We start from the raw sequence: 21289 nt of genomic DNA on the forward strand, positions 1-21289 counted from the left end.
ATCGTCGGTCCAATAATAGCGGCCACGGCGCGATCGTCGTTATGACTCCGCGGTCACGGCGTAATCGTCGAAATGACTTCGTCTCCTGCGTTCGCGGACCTATCGCTCGCAATAACGGCGTTATCGGCACTCGCGAAGCGGAAAAATCGCCGACGATCGGACCAAATCCCGTCCCGAAAAATTCCCGTGTCAAATGTAATCCCGTCCCGATAATCGGGAATATTTTTTTCCCGAAAAATTCCCGAAATTTCGGGACCCGTCCATCCCTAATTACAGAATAATATTCCTGATTTGTCAAACTGTATTAATCTTGTTCTTCATTGTCTAGTTGTTCCAGAGAGAAAAGTAAATAATAATAGACAAGAATTAAATTTCAAAATAGAAACTTATTGAAAGTAAACAAACATATACTTTAGGTACAGCTTTTATAGTGTAACAGAAAAACACAATCATTGTCTCCTGCAATAGCGACAAAATCCTAAATATCTCCATCGGTCACGGAAACATCATAACATAGCTTATCCGATCCATGCGGATTAATTTGGCATTATTCGCCCTGGCACAACGTTAGGTTCTCGACTAATTTTGAAAAAAAAATCTTTAATGCATAATGAATATATTGTAACTCGGTTCTAGGTACAAAATCGGTATGGTAAGCGGCTACCAGTAAGCACAGAGTAAGATTATTGTCTTTTCATCTGCAAAGTTAATATCGACACATAGCAATCATTAGTTTATCTTAGGCTCAATTACATTTTCTTAATAAATTTTACAGCACTTTCAAAGAATCAAAATACCCAGGCCTAGGCCTAATTATTTAGGAGGGCCTATATAAACTGAGTAACAAACAATGAGGTTATAATATCAGCAAAGTCACTATAATATCATCATTCTAGTTCATAAGATTTAGATTGCTTAAAGCATACAACACAATAAATAAATATGGGAAATAAAAAAATTGAAACCTGACCGCCAACAATGTACAAAGATGCAGAAAATGCAATGACATAATTTGAAACCAATTAGGCCTATGTAGTGATAAAAATTTAATGCAAACAACAATGCTTTTGGTTTTGTCAGTTGAAAGATAAAATATCCATAAAAAAGGGTTTAACTTAGTTATGTTTAAGATTAGTTACATGTTTTATATGAAACCATAAACAGTTTTATGGCACTAGGCAATGGCCAGCGGCAAATTGAAGTACAAGTAAGAAGTGAAATTTAACAGCCATTATAAAACTATTATTTCCATGATAAAATATGTTTGGGATCTAATAATGATTACCCTAGTAATAAATAAATATGTTGTAATGGAATAAAAGTGATACAACTTTTATGAGCTAAACTACTACTGAGTCAACAGTTCTTGGAAGTACTTACTTGACACTTGATTGTTGTGATAAAATATTAATGGGTTTGAGACTGCTAATGGGGTTTTTATTTCATAATTACTCTAGTAATAAATTATGAAAATGTAAACAAACATCTGATAAACCTTTTATGTGCTCCTAACCAACTAGCTATCGATAAAATTATGGCCCATTAAAAATTTAAGGACATAGTCTGGCATTTAAGGACAATTCCGTACATTTCATGGCCAGTAAAAAATTAAGTACAATTCCCGGTTTCCCCGGATTTCCCGGTTGGTAGACACCCTGATCAAAGGAGTGAGCCAGCCCTTGTATATCTCTAGCCCTGAACCAAACTACACTTTTATTTTCCTAGAACGCTAGGCACGAGCCCGGGATTGTTTTTCACATTACAGTAGACTCTATCTAATCCGGCACTGCACCACTACGGCATTCCAGTAGTCCGGCGGAACCACGGAAAAGTCATCATTGTCTTGCGCGATTGAGGCTAAGTCATGAACATCTCCCACGGTCACGGAAACGTCACAGTCGTCATGCGCGAACGCAGCAAAATATTGAACATCTCCCATGGATGTTTAGGCGTTATCAACGATTCCCACAATTACGGAAACATTATCGTCGTCATGACCGATTGCAGCAATAGCGGTTTCCGATCGCGCAAACTTCGGAGACGTATTTTAAGTTTTTTATTGACAACACTCCAGTAATCCGGCAGTATCACGGTCCTATATCTGCAAGATTACTGAGTCTACTGTACTTTAGGCTAGACCTAGGGGTTTGCGGCATTATCACTAGGCATTGGTGATTTGGCGGGATTTGAACCCGGGACCTCAGACTGAAGTCGCTCGCTCCCACACCAACCTACACTTTAGTACGTATACGACTAACGCCAAGTTTTAAGCTCTTATTAAGATGTTGATTTGGAAATTTTGCTTTAAAAGATATGACGGGCAGCTGAATAAAATGTTTGGCCTCTGTAACTTGCACAGCATTGAGTCTAGTCTAATGTAAATGATTACACACTGTATCTTTGTTTCTTAAGTTTAAACTTTGTGCTTACACACTTGTGTCCAGCAAAGTTGCATCTTATGATAGGTGCCTTAGATGTAAATCCTAGATTCTCTTAAAAGTAAATCAGAAGCAAAATTAACAATACAATCATGGCCACACTAAAAAAAAACAGGCCATAATGCTCGTCTAGCATGACGTCACGATAGAAGACGGCAATGACGTAATGTTTGCCGTTTGTGATCAGCTGCTTGTTTTAATCTTTCATCGAAAACAAAAATATAACCTTAATTACGTCATCGCAGTCTTCTATCATGACGTCATGCTAGACGAGCATTACGGCATGTTTTTTTAGTGTGGCCTTGATACAATACACACTGCCAACATATGATTTGATTTTGTTAGAATCATGTTCTCTTCATGTCATAATTTAAATAATTAATAAACTAAAAGAACTGTACCTGTTTGGGCGGGTGGTCCCATCCTGGATTCATTGGGTTGACATCCCATTCCCCTCCCATCTTGTACTTTGGTCCAGACAGCAGCGAAGGGTCGTTCCAAGACACCCCGACTTTCTCATCCGGCCACGGACCAGCAGCATCATGACCTCCCTCCCACGACCCGTTCCTGAACACACAAATAACAGGTTATACAACAAACTGTTATCTAGTTACAACTATTGTAAAAAAATAACTAATGCCAAAAACTGTACTAAAGCATTGCTTGAGTATCTTAACCACACATTACATTACTATAGTTCGGCCGCTTGGAAAACAACCTGCGCGCTAATGCTAAACCAATGCTGGAGGAGGTCGCTTTCTAAGCGGCCGACCTATACATCTGTTGTTTCAAGTAAATTTCAAATTTAACTGTGTAGATGTACAGTTGACAATTATTCCACCAACAAATGAATGTTATAAAATAATCAATTTTGACAAAAGCCTTAACAAACAAAAAAATAATTATTATGAGGGAAATAGTAATAATCTATATAAATAAAATTAGAGTTTTGTCTGTACATTGCTTAGAATAATGAACTTTTTGGTTATTTTTACATTTCATAGGTCAGAGAAACCGAATCAAACCTTATCTCAATTTCTGTCTGTCTGTCTGTCTGTCTGTCTGTCTGTCTATCTGTCATTCTCTTGGTAACGCTAAAATACGCACTTTATTACAACTACTCCTCAATAACTATAGCACTGTCCCGCCTGAAACTTATTTTCCAAATACTATACATATATGAGATGGTTTTAGACGTATTTCATCGAATATGAGACAGTTAGATATTTAACAGTAAACCCTTGAAAATCAAGTTTTTGTCGATTTTTGACGTGGAATTTCTGGAAGCCCATGTTAACCTTATGAGAAATGAAATTATTGAATCTTAACAGCTGTTTCAATTAAACAAGTTGGTTCTGTTCTGTGATGTTCAATAGCATTAAAGTTACAAGGATTACCAACAGGGTGCAGCACTAGCACTATTATTTCTTTTACATTTATGACAACAGCTAATTTGCAACCTGGAGGCGAGTGAGCGTAGCGAACGAGCTAACCTGAAGGCAAGTGAGCGTAGCGAACGAGCTAACCTGAAGGAAAGTGAGCGCAGCGAACGAGCTCCAACATACAGGTGAGTGAGCGTAGCGAACGAACTTCAACCAGGACGTGATTGAGCCATGCAAACGAGATCAGATAGTAAAAATAAAAGTAAGCCTACCGTTATAGGATCGACCGGCAGACACAGAGGTAATTTAACCTTTTATTGATTGTCATACCGATCCGGAACAACAAAAAACAACATAAAATGAAGCTATGTATAATAGTTTGGCCAGCATATCTTAAAATATGCAAACCAACTGCTGTTCGTTATATAAGAAGGTTTCAACTGAATATTATAAGATCCCCGTGCGTAGAACGGGTACACAGCTAGTTCTTTTATAAAAATCTAAGCTTTTTGTAGTTATTATAGGTCTTGTTGCATTCACTTGTGTGCAAATCATTGTATAACTTAGTTAAATAAAACCACGTTCCATGCTTCACTAACAAAACATGTGGTCGTATCTAGGTAAGCAAAGGTATTTATTTTGGTCAGAAGCACATTCATTATCATGGTCCAAGCATCGATGGTTGTTGAATCCAGTAAAACACTGAACACAACACAGTCTTTGCTGTCAGATTACGCGCATGTGCCTGTCTATCATCATCCCAAATTTGAGTTTACCTATATATCATTCAATCGCTCTGTTATGCCAAAATGTTTACTTACATCTTGATACTTACACTGATCTAAAAGACTTATTCACCACTGTCAGTTCTACCTGTTCTGTATCATGACGTCAACTAAATATGTGAGCAATCACGTTTCTTGTTGAAATAAATCTTTGAATCTTACGACCATTCATCAAACCCCCACACTATGATCAAGGACAACTGGTTCCGGTTTCAAAAAAAAAAAATTTTCTTAAATTACAATATTGTCACTTTAGCTCAAAACTTTTGAAAATTCTCTTATTGGTTGGAGTTTCTCATAAAACATAATACAAGGCCTAGTGTAGCAAAGATTCTTAAATTTCTAAGTACTGTTGGTCAGAAGCACATTATGATCATTCAGACAGAAACCACAATCAACACCCAGTAGAACACTGAGTAATTACTGCATGTTATGTCTTCAGATGACGCGCATGTGCTTGAAATTCATCATTCCAAAAAATTAAATTGGCCAAATTTGACAATCTATGTTAGAAATAATATTAAACTTATTGCTACGATTCGCAATAGCAAAACTTAACACTCACCATACCAAATTGTTCAAACTCAAGATCCTTTTAATTTTTTCTTTACTTTCAGAAATTAAAATCTAGCCTATTTAAGGACTTTTACAAAAAATCAGAATGATTAAATTTCTTTCCTTTAACTATTAAATTTCTAAGTACTGTTGGTCAGAAGCACATTATGATCATTCAGACAGAAACAGCAATTAAAACCCAGTAGAACACTGAATAATAACTACATGTTATGTCTTCAGATGACGCGCATGTGCTTGAAATTCATCATTCCAAATCATTTGATTTTCCCAATTTGAGTTTATCTAACAATATAGAGGAGACAGAATAACACTTATTGCCACTATTCAAGAAGAAACTAAAAACTTCCCTATCTGTTTATAGTTTCTCATAAGTAAAACATAAATTAAGACTCTTGGTACTTTAATGACTTTGGATGTGGATCAGAATTTTGAAGTTTCTTCAATGTTGGTCAGAAGCACATTTATGATCATTCAGACAGAAACTGCAATTAAAACCCAGTAGAACACTAAATAATAACTACATGTTATGTCTTCAGATGACGCGCATGTGCTTGAAATTCATCATTCCAAATCATTTGATTTGCCTAATTTGAGTTTAAGAATTTGGCAACGTGTTAGTTATTGCTAAAAGAAGGAATTTAAACATACTCAGACTATACTTAGTTCCTTTTAGAATTTCTCGTACTTACAACAGAGGCTAGGACTAGTTTTGGTACCTAATTAAAAGGACTTTGAATAGGGCCTACAGTACAGCAGATATAAAAGGACTTTGAATAGGGCCTACAGTACAACAGAATTTTGAAGTTACTTTAAGTACCTATTGTTGGTCAGAAGCACATTTATGATCATTCAGACAAAAACTACAATTAAAATCCAGTAGAACACTGAATAGTAACTGAATATAAGCCTTCAGATGACGCGCATGTGCTTGAAATTCATCATTCCAAATACTTTTAGACGGATAGTTTGCTGGTAAAGAGTAATACAGTAGAACCTCTTTAATCCGAACGTCCACTAATCCGAACCCCTCATTGCTGTACTCTATACACAGTACAGCAATTCTTTATTGTACACTGTATTTAATTTACAGTACTGTTTATTCACCATGGTTACTACTGTGTTAAATGAACACTGTATTTTACTTTATAAAACATTTTTTTCACTTTTCCCAAAATAATTTTGATCAATTTTAGCCATGTTTTAGCTATTGTTATGTAAAAACAACAAAATGTTCTGTAATCCGAACTATTCAATAGGCCGAACTACCCCTGGTCCCAATTGAATTAGTTCGGATTAAAGAGGTTCTATACTGTATTAACATTTTGAAAAACATCTAACAAGTTTACTGCCATGCTGAAATGATTGGGTTCAATCAAGGTCGGGTATAATATCAATTAAACAACTAGCCAATACTCACAGAATTTAAAGGCATATAGCCTACATATGCTACCTGACTTAACCTAAAGATCGTAAGCCATGAGTGGTTACTTTTTTGAGTACCAAGGGACTGAACGTTGATACAAATTAAACTAATATGTGTTGTTTTCAATAGATGACTAATTGTACGCTAAGCTGAAGAATGAAGAAATTTGATGCTTAAGGTAGGGTTGGTTGAATGGTTTGCTTCTCTGAAAAACTAAAAACATCCATAAGACTTTGGGGTTTTTGACAGTTAAATTAATTCTAAACCAATAAAACTGACCTTGCAGGATGGGGCCATAGTGGGTTGTTTCCTTTTATGTCATTAGGCATGCGGTTCTGAGGCATTCCCGGGGGCATGCCCCTGCCCATGCCAGCGGGAGGAAGCTCCTTCCAGTGGGATACAGGGTTCTTCTGTCCAGCAGCCGCTGCAAACCACGAGCCACACATTTCATTTTATGACACAATAACTGGTTTCTTAAAATTATTTCACGAGGCATAATTAAATGCAAATACCACCCCAGACTAGTGATGTGCGGTCGAAAAATTGCTTGAAAATAGCGATCTTTCCAAAACTTCTTTAAAATAGAACAAATTTGTTCAAAATGATGCTTTAGTTACATCTCAGTGTTGTTGTTTCAAGCTTAAACTTGTTCTGATAATTTAACAACTTCTAGTGATTCGCATCTAAGAATTCTTAAAATTAAAAGTACTAAAGTAGTTATAAACAGAGAGTTTAAAAATGAGCCGTATGAAATGTGAATTGCTTCTATAACAAAGGAAACAGTGAAGAGCTCAATCTTAAGAGACAAATATGAGTTATTTGTTTATTGCGTAGCAGCGAGATTGTGCTAGGGCACTCGCATCATATGATAATTATATTTGCATGCAATCACACATCACTACAATAGACTTGTCAACTACTAGAGCTGGAAAACAATTTTTTACAAGAGGTGCCAGGATGAAAATTGGATTGCTTTTTGTAAAGGTCATACAAAAATGGGGCCTAATTGTTTGAAGATCGTATACTCTTACTCACCCTGCATAGCAGCTGCACGCTGTTGCCCACTGCCCCAAAGACTTGTGCCATCATCGTAGCCAGGAATATTTCGTCGCTGCTGTGGTGGACTCGGCTCTTCCCAGCCATTGGATTTATCCTTGCTAGGTGGAGGTCCCGCAGGCCAGGGCTTAGCAGGAGGCATGTGATGAGGCCCAGGGCCCCACATACCTTCCGTTGCCCCTCCGTTCAGTCTGCCGCTAATACCTCGCATGGCTGGGTCACCTCTCATAACCATGTCACCACCCACCATGCCTCTGCAATGTCAAAAACTTTACTGATCACCTATCTCATCTAACAAGAATATTGCTCTTTCCACAACAATACCTACAATAAAATAAAACAGATGTTGATACAAGACAAGCACATAAGTATGTTTAACAATCTATAACTGTAAACCTTTTTTTATACAGAGGACAGAGTAACTAACCTGTGCTGGTCCATGACTCCTCTCATGGGGTCTCGTTGGTCCACTATTGATCCACGAGGGTCCCTAGCCATGGGATCTCTGGGGTCCATTGACGCTCTCATGGGGTCACCCCAGTTAGAACCAGCAGCAGCCCCCGCCCCCCACTCTCCTTCCTTTTTGGGACCATTTGCACCACCTAGCAAACAGAGTCAATAGTTAATTTTGAAGTGTCGGTACATGTTACGCTTTATAATGAGGATTATATCAACTAAAATCTTTTTAAGATTCTTATACTTAAATTCATTTTCACCTCCAAGCCTTCCAAAATATTTACACAATATATTTCTTGATATTGCAATGTGACTCACCAGGCCATATTGGCTGGTTGGGTCCTGGCCATTGTGCCTGAGGGTTCCACATATTGCCGTTGTCTGGACAGTCGTCATCCACACCCCAGGTGCCACCGATGTTACTGGCAGGAGTGTGAGAGCCCCACGGCGTAGTCTTCTCCACCCGAGGTGGTGGCTGACCTCCATTCCTCAAGTTCTGTTCCCATAAGTCCGTTCCTGCAATCAAAAACATTTTTAACAAATGTGAAATGTTTACAATGAAATCAAAGCTGTATTAAATTTAAAGCCTTAGATCGTATTTGTGATCTTCCCACTCTAATAGGGTGTTTAAGAAATAAAAAAAATATTTGAAATGAAAGAAATTACTAAATATATAGAACAATAACAGTTAATCTCAACGTTGACAAGCCCCTTACCGTTGTTGACATTGGGTTTCCAAACTGGTGGAAGAGGCGCTCCTGTGCTGTCCTTTTGTCCCGGTTCTGGACTGGAGGGAATATCCCATCCGCTGTCTTGATTTACATGCTGTCAACACAACAAAAAACAGTGTTATCGCCAAATGTTACTTACAGGCAACTCACCAAAGTAAACCACAACAAAAGTTAATCTCCAAACATTTAGAACTTTGTATATGTATTTCCTTATTTAAAATCTTTGATTTTGTTAACTTCCTTCACCTTGAATTTAGCTTGAAACTCATAAGCTAAATAAACTTAACTAAATATAAATAAATATAACTATTAGGCCAAAATAAAGGGAAACAACTTGAGAACAATGAGGACAATAGTAAGGAGAGCCAAAATGGGACTGACGGTCATTAGAAAAAGTAAGAGCAAGAATTTCACTGAAAATTAAAACGGGGTTATTATTCTACAATATTCTGAAAAAATCAAATGAAGTAGAAACAGAAACAGTTTGTAATATGTATACTCACAGCGCCCCAGCCGTCCTGACTGAACAGCGCCTCTCGCATGTTGTTGAGTTGCTCCAGCTGTTGTTTGGTGGACTGAGAAGCAGGAGCTACTGAGTTGGTTGCGGCCGCTGACGTGGGTGGAAGACCCTGACAAACCAATCACATTCACTTTACTGAGCACATCATCGTTACAGAATTTACTGACATTTGGATTGATCAAAACAGTTATATAACAGGATATTATTGTTCAAAGTGTGGGCGTAATTCTTTGCCATATTAAGTTCAGCGGAAATCTCTTTTGCAGTATTGTGTTAAGTGAATGAATATATTGTCATGAAATACATGTTGTGCAAACTGAATGTGTACGTAAATATAGTCAAGTAAATTAATTCAATGTTTTGTTTTCATCAACTTCACAAACATAGGCTAACAGTAGTTTTCTGTGGGTTTTAAGTTTTTTGACAAAAACCATATAACAGACCACACAAGAAACCTAACTGCATTTTTAATTGCAGCGTACATTTTCAACTTGAAAATTGCAACAATGGACAGCACAACACTACGCTGTCGCAGTTGGATATTCACTGAGGAGGCATATAGCTATTTCTGTTTTTGCAAAAGTGTGCAATCAGCGCACCTAGCAGTAATAGGTGGAAACATTATGAAAGGTGTTTTAAATGCAATGCGTTATTAGGTAGGTTTACCTTGCCAGCTGCCTGGGCCCATGTAGCCCCTGCGTTGCCGTTCTGTGCTTGGCTACTAGAAGTGGCTGGTTGTTGCGCCTGGCTGTTTGATGTGGCTGGTGTTGTTTGTTGCGTGGACGTGGCTGGTTGTGATGTGGGTGCAGCCTGGCTGCAAGGTGTTGTGTTGGCTGGCTGTTTTAAACCTGCGTTACCTGTAAGAGGTATCCAATTAATTCACTAATATCAGATGTAAACTGAAAAAGATTATGACCAGGCTGAGAATCATCTTTTCCTACACCAAACAAAGTGTAGCACAAAAAGTTGTTTTTATATAATAAAAAAGTTTTTACAACTATATCTGTAATTTTAGTTTTTAAACATTTTTGCTATAAAATGGTGGGTATTGGTTAATGTTTTAAAGATTCCAAAATCAAGATGCATGCTCATCTTCTACGTTGGATGTGTGGTTAAGCTGTGTTTAAATGTTGACGTTTCAAAGAAAGGCTGCCATCAAGGAGTAGTTAGTGCAATGCCTTCACTAATATATCTGCACTTTGATGTTGGACAACTGCAATGTCTCTGAAACGTTGGCCAAACACAGCTCAATGACACAGTCCAACCCAGTAGACAACGAGCATACATCTTATGTGAACAAACTGTCCACATTCTGTATTAATACTAAAACCATCAACATACATTATTTATCATCTCTCACCAGTGGTTGAGTTCTGCTGAGGACTAGTGTTGTTGCCGTTGTTGTTGTAAGGCGCTGGGCCGCTGCCACCAGTCGCCGCGTTGTTGAAGCCCGAGTTTCCGTTGTTCGTGTTGTTGTTGTTCCATCCGGGTGTGGCTGTGGCTGTTTCACCGCCACCAGCCAACCGCAGTGACCGGGGGATGCCCCACCGAGCCTGATAAAACAAACATTAGAGTCGACAATAGGACTAAGAGTTTAGAAAAGACTAGATGCAATATAAATACAAATCATTCAGCACGAAGAAATACTTGCGACTTGGTACACACATTTAAACTACTAACCTAGTTTTATTGTTCCATTGTCAAATAAGTGATATTGTGCCTAAGTGAAAAATATGAAAGAAGAATATTGCTATATAGGCCAACACAACAAAATTCAAACTTATTTTACAGAATCCAGCGACAATGGCAAAGTAGGCAAACAAAGCAGATATTTTTTTTAATTACCCTATTTATCTAGAAAGGGAATGTTACGGCAACAATCCTTTAACACTTAACCAAAAAGAACAGAAATATTTATGTCAATAAACAATATTTTAGAAGTATACTTGATGATTAACTACATTGGCAATATCCTTACAGTGACAAAAGTGTCACTGACACTTTTTATTATACTGTCAACCAACATTTGTTTACACGGTTCATAACCAGATATAGGTATTAATACTGTTTTATGGTCTGCTCAGTGCTTACCTTGTAAGAGGCCACTGCGTACGAATGTTCTGGAATGTAATGGGGAGTCAGACTCCCCAGTGTAGACTTACAGCTAACCTTAACATTACAGGGGAGAGCTAGAGCACCGTCGATCAGGTCGACAACACTTGATTCGGAGCTCTGCAGCAACAAACAAACAATACAAGAGATTATACAACAATACATCACAGCTACTTTAGGGTAGCCTAATATCTAGAGGTAAGACCAACAAGCCGGACAACAAAATAGCTGATCAATACCTACTAACACTCCTTTGGTCCGTTTAAACACTCAGTTTAAGCCATCCATGTATAGACTATAGAGTAAACATTGGTTTTGCTGTATTAAACCATACTATACTTAATTATTCGTGAAGTCAAATACCAATTAGGTCTATTGTTGATCAAAATGTAAATCCCCCAAAATATTACAATTGTAAAGTAATTCAAGGACCAAAGAATAAAACTGAGATGGTTGGAATTTGATATATAACGTACTTTACTACTGAAAGGATAAATTTTACAAATAAACTGAAAATATTAAAGCCCCATCAACTCACATAGTAAAGCACTCTGTAAGCTTAAAATACCCCCGCCGCAGCAAACCTGCCGTCTAAGCGAATTTCCATTTGGCCGAATTGATTTTCAATTGATCTATTTAAATAACATTAGGTTTAACGAGTACCTAGGTTTGCTGCTACAAGGAAACTAATCAAGTAGTGTGTTTTTAGTAAAATATTGATAGCTTACTATAAAATAAATAAATTTGCCAAGTTTGATCAAAATATATCCATAAACAAGCAAACTACAACATTTTACAATATTCTCCATAAGAATAACATGAGAATTTTAAATTTACAATTTTTTTTAGTTTTCTCCGTAACCAATAACCGTACAAAAACACTTTGATATACTGAATTGTTTGTTTTTTTAAGCTCTTTAAGAAGGTTTAGAGAAAAATTGGGAAATTTTGTGTTTTGAGGGTAAAAAGTGAGAAAAACCAATTTTTACCCCATAAAACCCTGTTCCCATGGTCCGATCATGCTGGATCGCGAACTCATTCAAGTTTATCCCGCCTTACACCTTCAAACCAAATTTCATCAAAATCGGATAAAAATTACTCAAGTTATCGTGTTCACGGACACATATATATATATATAAATCTATATATATATATATATACCTATATATATATATATACATATATAAAAATTTGAACGAATGGTGTTTTTGGCCTCTGGGGACATTAAAATGAAAAAGTAAATCGGTCCCGGGCCTAAGTCTTACCATGAGACCTACGGTAATAGCTACTTCCCTATAGGGAAATTCGCTAAAATATAACTAAAAAACTTTATCATACTATAGCCTACCATAGGTGCTTATTGATAGAATGGTGTGAACAGCTAATTAAAAATCTGACCCTAATCTTTTGAAACCTATGATTCAAGTGGGAATCCATGATTTAGCTTATTTAGGTTATCTGAAAGAGATTGTGTGTGGTATTTTACCTGTGTAACGGACGGAGGGGTAGGCTCCTGTAGGGGTGAGCTGGATATCACAGACAAAGAGGGAAGGGTGAGGAGGGGGCCAGCTCCGCCCCCATCTCCCCCCGCCCGACACTCGCCACGCGGCTCACAGCCTGTGACAAACATCATTAGAGTGTTAGTACAACCATTTCTAACCACTAACTTACTCTACTGTCAGCTAAATAGCAACAAATCTGTGCATTAAACTATATCATCTCACTAACATGTGCATCGGTTATCTTTGTTTCATTGTGAGCCAGAAAAGTTTGCCGAGAAATAGACGATCCATATCACATCTTCAACGTTGCTAAAATGAATAGTGACATGAAGAAAGTTTCAGTGATGGAATTTTAATTTAGAATCAACTTAACAACTCATTTTCTGGGATTTTTTATAAATTGTACCAAATCTAAATACGTCATATGCTTATAAAGAATAAATGCCAAAAAATTGGGGGTGATTTTTTTTTAGGAAAGTTCTAAGTACTGGTATAGCCTACACTCCTGATAATATTGTTTGAACAATATATTTGGGAAGAAATAAGGGAACTACAGCAGCAAACCTCTATATAAAATGAAATATTTGGCTGACCTGTCAATACAAATAGGCTAACAAATTTTGAAAAAAAAAAATGGTTTAATGAATATATTCATAGACTGGCTGCTGCCTCTTATTAATGGATTTCCCACTCCCTGAGTTAGGCCTATCAATTAAATACAAAAAATCAAGTTTAGAAGTTGCTGATATATAATCAATAATTACAAACTAGACTAGCCTAGTCAAATTAAATTACATGGAGGTTGTCAGCAAGAATAAATTAGGGCATAACTATCTAAAAATTGCAGAGAGAATTTCACCTTGGAGTATAGCTATATAAAAGTGTATGCTTAGATTTTATAGCATAAAAATAGTGTAGGCAACTGTCAATTAAAAGAGAATTAAATATTAAAATTGCTTAAAATATTTCTTAAGGAAAAAAAAGTTTATTAACTATTTAGTTAAAAGATTAGGCAACCGACACCAGTTTAATTATTAAATTTCCTGATATTACAGTCATTCTTTAAAGTAACATACTGTAAACATACCATTAGGCGAAGTCGGGAAGATGGGTTTCGGTGCAGTCTTCATTGCATTATCTGCTCTGCAGTCGATTGTGTCCTGGAAAGTGTGGAAATGCTATTAGGCCTATATTATCGAGTAAACAAAATTGCTTTATAAATTGAGTAGCAAGCTCTTCAAGCGTACAAACATCGGTTTTTAAAATATTTATTATTGGTTTTTTTACAGATTAAATTTATTAATAAAATGACTTAAGCTTGTGACGAGATATCAACTTTAAAATCTATCAAAACACTACCCATCTTTCATGGATCAAAAACCATCAACCGCAATGTCCACAAAAATTTAAGATAGAGACCTACACAAAAGTAAGTTTAATATTATAATTGTTGAAAGTTAAAACCTCAATTGAATTTTAAAATTAGTTCTTACCCTCAATTCAGGCACTTGGTCGGTAGGATTGTTATGCTGCACCTCCTGCAAAAGTTAAAGTTATTTAAGATAAAATTTCAAATAAAGTTTTAGTGGAGGTTTTTTTTTTTTTAATGCAGATACCCTCAGTAATTTTTATTACACTACAGTATAGAAAAAATTAATTTAGAATCAGTGATTTAACTTATCTAATGCAGAACATTGTTCTTGGACATCTCTGGACAGAGAAGGTTATTCAAGCCTCAACCCTTTAAACCTGTGGATTTTTTATTGATTCAAGCTCCTTTAACATTTTATTTTTAATTTGAAGACAAGTTTTTAATGGACACCTGTACATACACAAACAGTAATAAAGTAGCAAAACATCTTGTTTTTGTCTTGAACCACACAAAAGAATGTACTCGTCCCGTCAACTTCGACTTTAGTAGTCCACCGTTTATTTCAGATGGGCCTCTCTAACTAATTTCTGTCACAGACATGTAACTTAAGCTCTGAACGAGCTGTACACTATAGGCCTATCTGATCAGTAGCCTGAATGGGGTTTAAATACTCAATCAACAGTGCACTCTCCAACCCAGAGAGAAAATGCTTGGCCAGTGATCAGACAGGTCTACCACACTAACAGCACACAGTTCAAGTTCAAACTACGGTACACTTTTATAGTTTTTAAATTTGTTTCTACAATATAGTATGTAGGCCTACCGGTATTGGTAGTTGTTATTATTTCCTAGACCTAAATTTCTAACCACATTTAGTCAGGCTTGATGCTGAGTTGGCCTTTTTTTAATGCACTTTACTGTAGCCTACTTATTAAGTGCAACATTAATACTAGGCTACTTAAACTATGACAAGCTATTTCAGGAAAACCTAGAATATCATTTGGCCTACCTTAATTTTTTGTACAAAGGCATTAGTTTTAGAAGTGAACTCGTCTGAACTAGATTCGTTTGGAAACATTGGATTTCAATACTTCTTTGGCAGGTGATGCATAGAAACCGTTATCTGTAACAAATAAATGATTTATAAGTCATCATGGCCTAAAACCAACAAAGTTGTAAAGTTTAAGAACAATATCTCTACAGCGCTGGCGTTATTGTACTTGGTCTGGATGCCGCAAGATAATGTGGGTAATATTATCTGACAATAGTAAAGCGTAGTTTGTTTAAAATATCGCATAATTTAAACAGTTTAATATGAAAAACCTGTGCTATAAATATTTCATGTGCTTGCAGAACATAGCGGGCGTAGTTTTTAAAGCTTTTTACAGCTAAAATACAGTATAAATATATAATTATTTAATTGATTTAATTTTCAAAGTAGTGATATTTACTGATGTAGTAGTCAGTACTGGCAAAGAATAACCTTACTGTTTATTAAACATTTAGGCTATTTGTTTTGTACATCTGTTTCCTAGTGCAAGGGTTTTGTTTAAAATCGTCTTTACCCTCGCAGTCCCACTTCCCAGCAATGCAAGCCTAAACATGCTTAAAAAAAACAACATTTAAGATAGGGACTGGCCTTGGCTTGATGTGTACTTAACTAAAGTAGCCCTAATTGGTTTCAAAGGAACACCTGGTGTAAATCCAGTAACATAACGTAGACTAGGACTGACCCCAAATTTAATGTACTGTACAATTCTCGAGCAAGAGTTCTGAGATATGGTGTGTATAGGCCTAGAGACTAAATGAATGTACGCACAAAAACAATTGTTGAATCATTAGGGGAAGTGATAATTTGATAAATTGTGATAATATATCAATCCAATGATAGAACTGGATACCATTGGTTAGGGGAACTACTAAATGAAACCAGAGCATGCTAAAAAAAATTAAGGTGTGAGGATGAAAGACGAGAATATATTAAAGATGATATAGGCTAGATGATAATGGGCTATGTTATTTATGTTAGGACGTCTCAGAAACTAAAGCTCCAAACTTTGAATAGCCATTAACCCTCCGAGCGTCACTCTTCGAAAAATCGACGCACGACACACTTTGTGTAGTGTCACGCGTCGATTTTTCGACGCACGAACATCGTTTACGGCGAAGGCTCTATGACTGACTGAATCGGATTGAACTGGATCGAGTTAGGTATCGTTCTTTTCGTTAGATTCTAAGCTTTCTCCAGAGGTCTGTCTCTAAGCGCTTAATGTTCTCCGAGCCGATCGTAATTGTAGCAGACAGCTGACGTGCGTATTTGTAAACAGCTAGGTTACCCTCGGACCGATGACTGATGTGTTTTATTACGTTTATCATTGTTTTAGTGTTAAAAATCAAAAGTAGTGATATACGTGGTGCATTATAAGAAGATTTAAGTGATTTTGAAGGGCTGGTTGATGATCCTGAAGAAGTAGGTAGTGATATTGATGTAAATTATCAGCCAGATTCCTAGCTATGGTTAGGCTATGCATTCTTAGCTAAACGCTATGTACTGAAATCAGTTTTTTGCCCATAACTTATTTATTTGCAAATATACTTCCTTATATTACTATATATTTTTGTAATCCTCATAAAATTTAGAACAAAGTGGCTATTTTCAAATATTTATCTTACTAATACCTATTATAAATGTGAAAGTTTGTGTGTTTGTTTGTTTGAAGTTCAATCACGCATAAACCACTGGACGGATTGGGCTGAAATTTGGCATCATGATAGCTCACATTCCCGATTAACATATAGGCATATTCTTATCTCAAAAATCCTTTCGGGCTCCGCCCCAGTGGCTCTGTAGCTCCCCATGTTAACCTTATGAGTATTCATATTTAAAGGGAATTAAAGAATTTAGTCAGCTGTTTCAACTAACAAAGTTGGTTCTGTGATATTCAAAAGCGTTAAAGCTATAAGATTTACCAACAGGGTGCAGCACTATATTTTTTTTTCATTTATATAATGAGAACTGTCAGAGTAGGATTGTTTACAGTTATGTTTATGTTTTTAATGTCATGAATAATTTGTGATTTTTTGAGAATTTTTAATAATTTATTTTTCTTACTTTTTAGGTGAAGTGGTAGAACATTATGGCTATAGTAGATGTGTAATACCATAGTATACCGTCAATTTAAAGAAGCAAATTTTATCAAACTTTCTCCTCCTCCATCACAAACGCATAACTGCAATAAGCATTTTAAACTTATATGCCAACCCCGTACGAAGGACGGGTACTCTGCTAGTAGGCCTATAATTTATACAATTTCATTGAGCGCAAACTTATTTCTTTTTTTGAAAATTTTCCAAAATATTTTTTTTTTACCTACAAAATTTTTTTGAAACAAATGTTCCTTATGTTTTAAGTTATGTATAATGTTGAAGCCCATGATTTTCCAAACAAAATGGTACCTAAGTTATATAGAACAGTAGAATTAACATTGTTTTAAGCTTCTCAGATCCGTTTTAATAAAACCTTGCAAATGCGCCAAAAATAGGCGAACATTAAGGCCTAAACTATGGACACTCGGAGGGTTAAAGTAATCTCTGGAACCGTTTTGACAGAACAAACTGAAATTTTAGCTAAAATGCAACTACTAGGCCTATGTGTAGGCCTACTAATTTTCATAAAAATCTGTGACTGGTGGAGTGGGTGACAACCCCTGAAAGACTTGACAAGGAATGGCCCAAAACTTGTTTTATTTTTTTTTGTCGAGACGCAATCTATCCCTTTTTTGGGTAAAAGATGAAGAAGGAGTAAGTAAGTAAGTAAGAGTCGCCTGCCACTCTTTTACAGTGCGCTTTGGCGTTTAACTTAAGTTAAGTTATACTTTCTCTTCTCCGATCTTAAGTAACTTATAACTTAAGTTATAGGCCTATCCTAAAACTGAAATAGGCTAAACTTATGCATGAACTGCTTTAATTAAGCTTACAATGAGGTGATGTACCTTAATTTCTTAAATTTGTTAAGTAAACGTATAAATTATAATAGGTCTAAAATCCTCAAAAAAAATTTAGGTAGCCTAAGTTAACGTACCTTAATTTAAACCCTAGTTGATTTCCATGCAACTAAGAAATACAAGTTAAGTTAATTACTGTAACAGGCATGATGACACAACTAAGTTAATTAGGCCTGAATTAATATAAAATTTCACTAAAAATAAATTACAAAATGCGACGTAAGTTGAAAGGGACTATGAAAGAATAAAATATACCAACTAAAATAGCCTATGCGTTGATGAAATCTAATGGACTGTTCCATCCAGATCCAATCCAACACGGTTTGGCCTCGCACTAGTCGCACTACGGGAGTCAGAATAAGGGAAAGAAACTAAATTAGACCTATTTACGATCGCTAGGAAAACTTAACTTAGGCCTAATCAAAGAAAATTTGATCCAATAGATATCAATGATGAACACAACATAAAAATAGCAACCCATAATTTTATAAGCAACAATCTACAGAAAAGTAATGAAATACAAAAATATTCCTTGAGGCGTAGGTAATGGTGAGGTGGGGGAAGGGGGCAATGTCGGGCAACAAAACACCACAATATAGCAGAAAACGAAACGCTGCAATCGTAAATACCTCATCCGCCGAGAAGATAAGTTTATGTTGGAGAGTTTCATACAACAAAGTCACAGCATTTTTTTAGAAAGATTGCGAAACTGAAACGCACATAGTAAATTTAGGCTACTGCCTACACTACGAATTTCACCTACAATAACAAACACAGCCAGAATTACCAGTTCACGAACACAAGAAAGAATTGCACTTCGCTGAGAACTAATTGTGGAGAAAACACTATAGATATGGCACAAAATATTACATATTGAACACCTCCGACGAAAACAGGAAATTATCACTTACAACTCTTGATGGCTGAACGTAGAAGCCAAATCGGAGTTGTCCCGTCTCATAGGACATCGTCCTATCCGCGACTTGTCTGCTCGGCTGTTCCTGTCACTGCTCTTACTCCCCGCTTTCCAAACGAGCCGCCTGTTTATAATCGTAAAAACGCTCAAATAGTGAGAGAGGAAAAGAGAAATCGATGTTATTAACTCCAAAATCTGCATAGAATTATTTTAAAACCCATACTTATATTGTATATAGGCAAAATCGCTAAAGAAATATTTTATTACCTTGAGGGAGCCTGGTATATTGATCGGAACGTGGCGTTGAGTTCACACAGGCTGGTTCGCCCTGTGCTCGCCCTCCCCCCTACACACGGGGGGGCGGGCGGTGTTATTTTGGCCCAGGCCGAACTGAACTCGTGAACTGACTCCTTCCAGTCCCTTGATCGTCAACAATGCTTAGGTCTTGTTTTCATCCTGAATAATTTATCAAAGCAACACCTAATTGAACTAAGCAGTTTGTTTACCAACCCTGTCCAGAATCGTGCTCGACACACTCTATTCCGATTGAATAGGAAATGATGCGGCAAAGATAATTGATCTAATAAAAACAGTACATTTGATTGGATTAGCATACTGTATTAACTTATCATTTACACCGTTTTATCGTGTCCTTAAGGATTAATAAAAAAACATGTGATTGTGGTAGGCCTATACAGTAAAATTTTACTGCAGGTAATTTGGTAAGAGTAAGAGTAATAAAATCATGTTTAACTCCCCAATTTAATAATGTGTACGGTAGTATTTTTTTATATTAAGTAATTGAGATAGGGAAGGCACTTTCCGGATTTTAACTCAAATATGGGTAGGGAGTACAGTTAAGATCGAAGATAAAACATCTGATACCTCTTGTAGCTATGTAGCTTGTTACCGAAAATCAGCTGTTTCATTTAGTCAGGTTGATTTAGCCCAACTAGCAGCCAGCGTCACTTCGTGTGTCATTTTCTTCTTTAGATTTTAAACAAATAACATTACAACATTTTACTTGAAGCTTGAATTTACTACATACTGTAACCGTGTAACGATAATCCTGTTTTCGTCTGGATGTAAGCAAAATTGTACCAGTACCATTGACTATTGGATACAGATTAATAGTCAAAGATTGTACCATGGCCATCTGTTTTGATGTAAACAAATGTAAACTTGAAAAGTTCAGATGATTGACAACAGAACTCAGCACAAACTATGACATTTTACAAGCCGAAGGGACGAAGGGCTTTCACGGGGTCCAAAACCCACAAAATGAACATATAGAGGATAAGAGATTTAAATTAATACCCATACCTATAAAAAAAATATTTAGTGGTAGATTTGCTGCATTCAAAAATCCAACAAATTATTTTAATAATATAGATGGATGAACAAGGACAGTCAGTTCCAGTTTCGAACCGACAGATACACAACAATTGATTTGTAACTCAAGTGAAAGATTAACGCAGAGGAAAGCACTGTAGTCCAATTTGTACCATTTCAGATTTATACCATCCCAGCTGGTTAAGCTAAATTTCGTGCGGATCGCTTCACCTGTAGGAGGAGTATTTGTAAAACAAATAAAGCAGGAGTGTTGTAGTATAAAAGAGCTTTAATCGCTCCGCTCAAAAATGCTTAAAGTATAAAATGAAAAGAAATAAATAAAACTTCAAAATTTTATCATAATATGTACATGAACAAGCTAATTACAACAGTAAACTTATTTCCAACAAGAATAACATGACAAGAATTTTAAATCAACAGTTTTTAGCGAATTTCCCTATAGGAAGTAGCTATTATCGTAGGTGGCACGGTAAGACCTAGACCCGGGACCGATTTACTTTTTCATTTTGATGTTCCCAGAGGCCAAAAACACCATTCGTTCAAATTTTTATATATGTATATATATGTATGTATATATATTAAGAAAACTATTAAAAAATACATATATATATACGTCCGTGAACACGATAACTTGAGTAATTGTTGTCCGATTTTGATGAAATT

At 36.2% G+C, this 21289-nt stretch overlaps 1 protein-coding gene across 5 annotated transcripts in view; it reads right to left on the reverse strand.

The window, feature by feature from the left end:
- The window catches only part of LOC129001832 (protein Gawky-like), a 72512-nt gene that overhangs the window by 24859 nt on the left and 26364 nt on the right, over window positions 1–21289 (reverse strand). The window contains exons 1-15 of one of the 5 annotated variants that reach the window (XM_054429283.1): window positions 19269–19349; window positions 15363–15476; window positions 14475–14519; window positions 14069–14141; window positions 12966–13096; window positions 11459–11599; window positions 10728–10920; window positions 10034–10224; window positions 9351–9476; window positions 8833–8941; window positions 8435–8632; window positions 8088–8262; window positions 7640–7914; window positions 6884–7028; window positions 2840–3005 (exon numbers count right to left, since the gene is read on the reverse strand). In XM_054429283.1, the coding sequence (XP_054285258.1) occupies window positions 2840–3005; window positions 6884–7028; window positions 7640–7914; window positions 8088–8262; window positions 8435–8632; window positions 8833–8941; window positions 9351–9476; window positions 10034–10224; window positions 10728–10920; window positions 11459–11599; window positions 12966–13096; window positions 14069–14141; window positions 14475–14519; window positions 15363–15431 (2037 nt within the window). In that variant the 5' untranslated portion in view covers window positions 15432–15476; window positions 19269–19349. Of the gene's footprint in view, window positions 1–2839; window positions 3006–6883; window positions 7029–7639; window positions 7915–8087; window positions 8263–8434; window positions 8633–8832; window positions 8942–9350; window positions 9477–10033; window positions 10225–10727; window positions 10921–11458; window positions 11600–12965; window positions 13097–14068; window positions 14142–14474; window positions 14520–15362; window positions 15477–18986; window positions 19350–21289 lie in introns of those variants that run through there. The other 4 variants (XM_054429284.1, XM_054429281.1, XM_054429282.1 and 1 more) reach the window with 4 other exon arrangements.

The sequence above is a fragment of the Macrosteles quadrilineatus genome, unplaced genomic scaffold (genome assembly GCF_028750875.1).
Source record: "Macrosteles quadrilineatus isolate MER2022 unplaced genomic scaffold, UCM_ALF_1.0 Scaffold_8__2_contigs__length_117827958, whole genome shotgun sequence".
NCBI classification, from domain to species: domain Eukaryota; kingdom Metazoa; phylum Arthropoda; class Insecta; order Hemiptera; family Cicadellidae; genus Macrosteles; species Macrosteles quadrilineatus.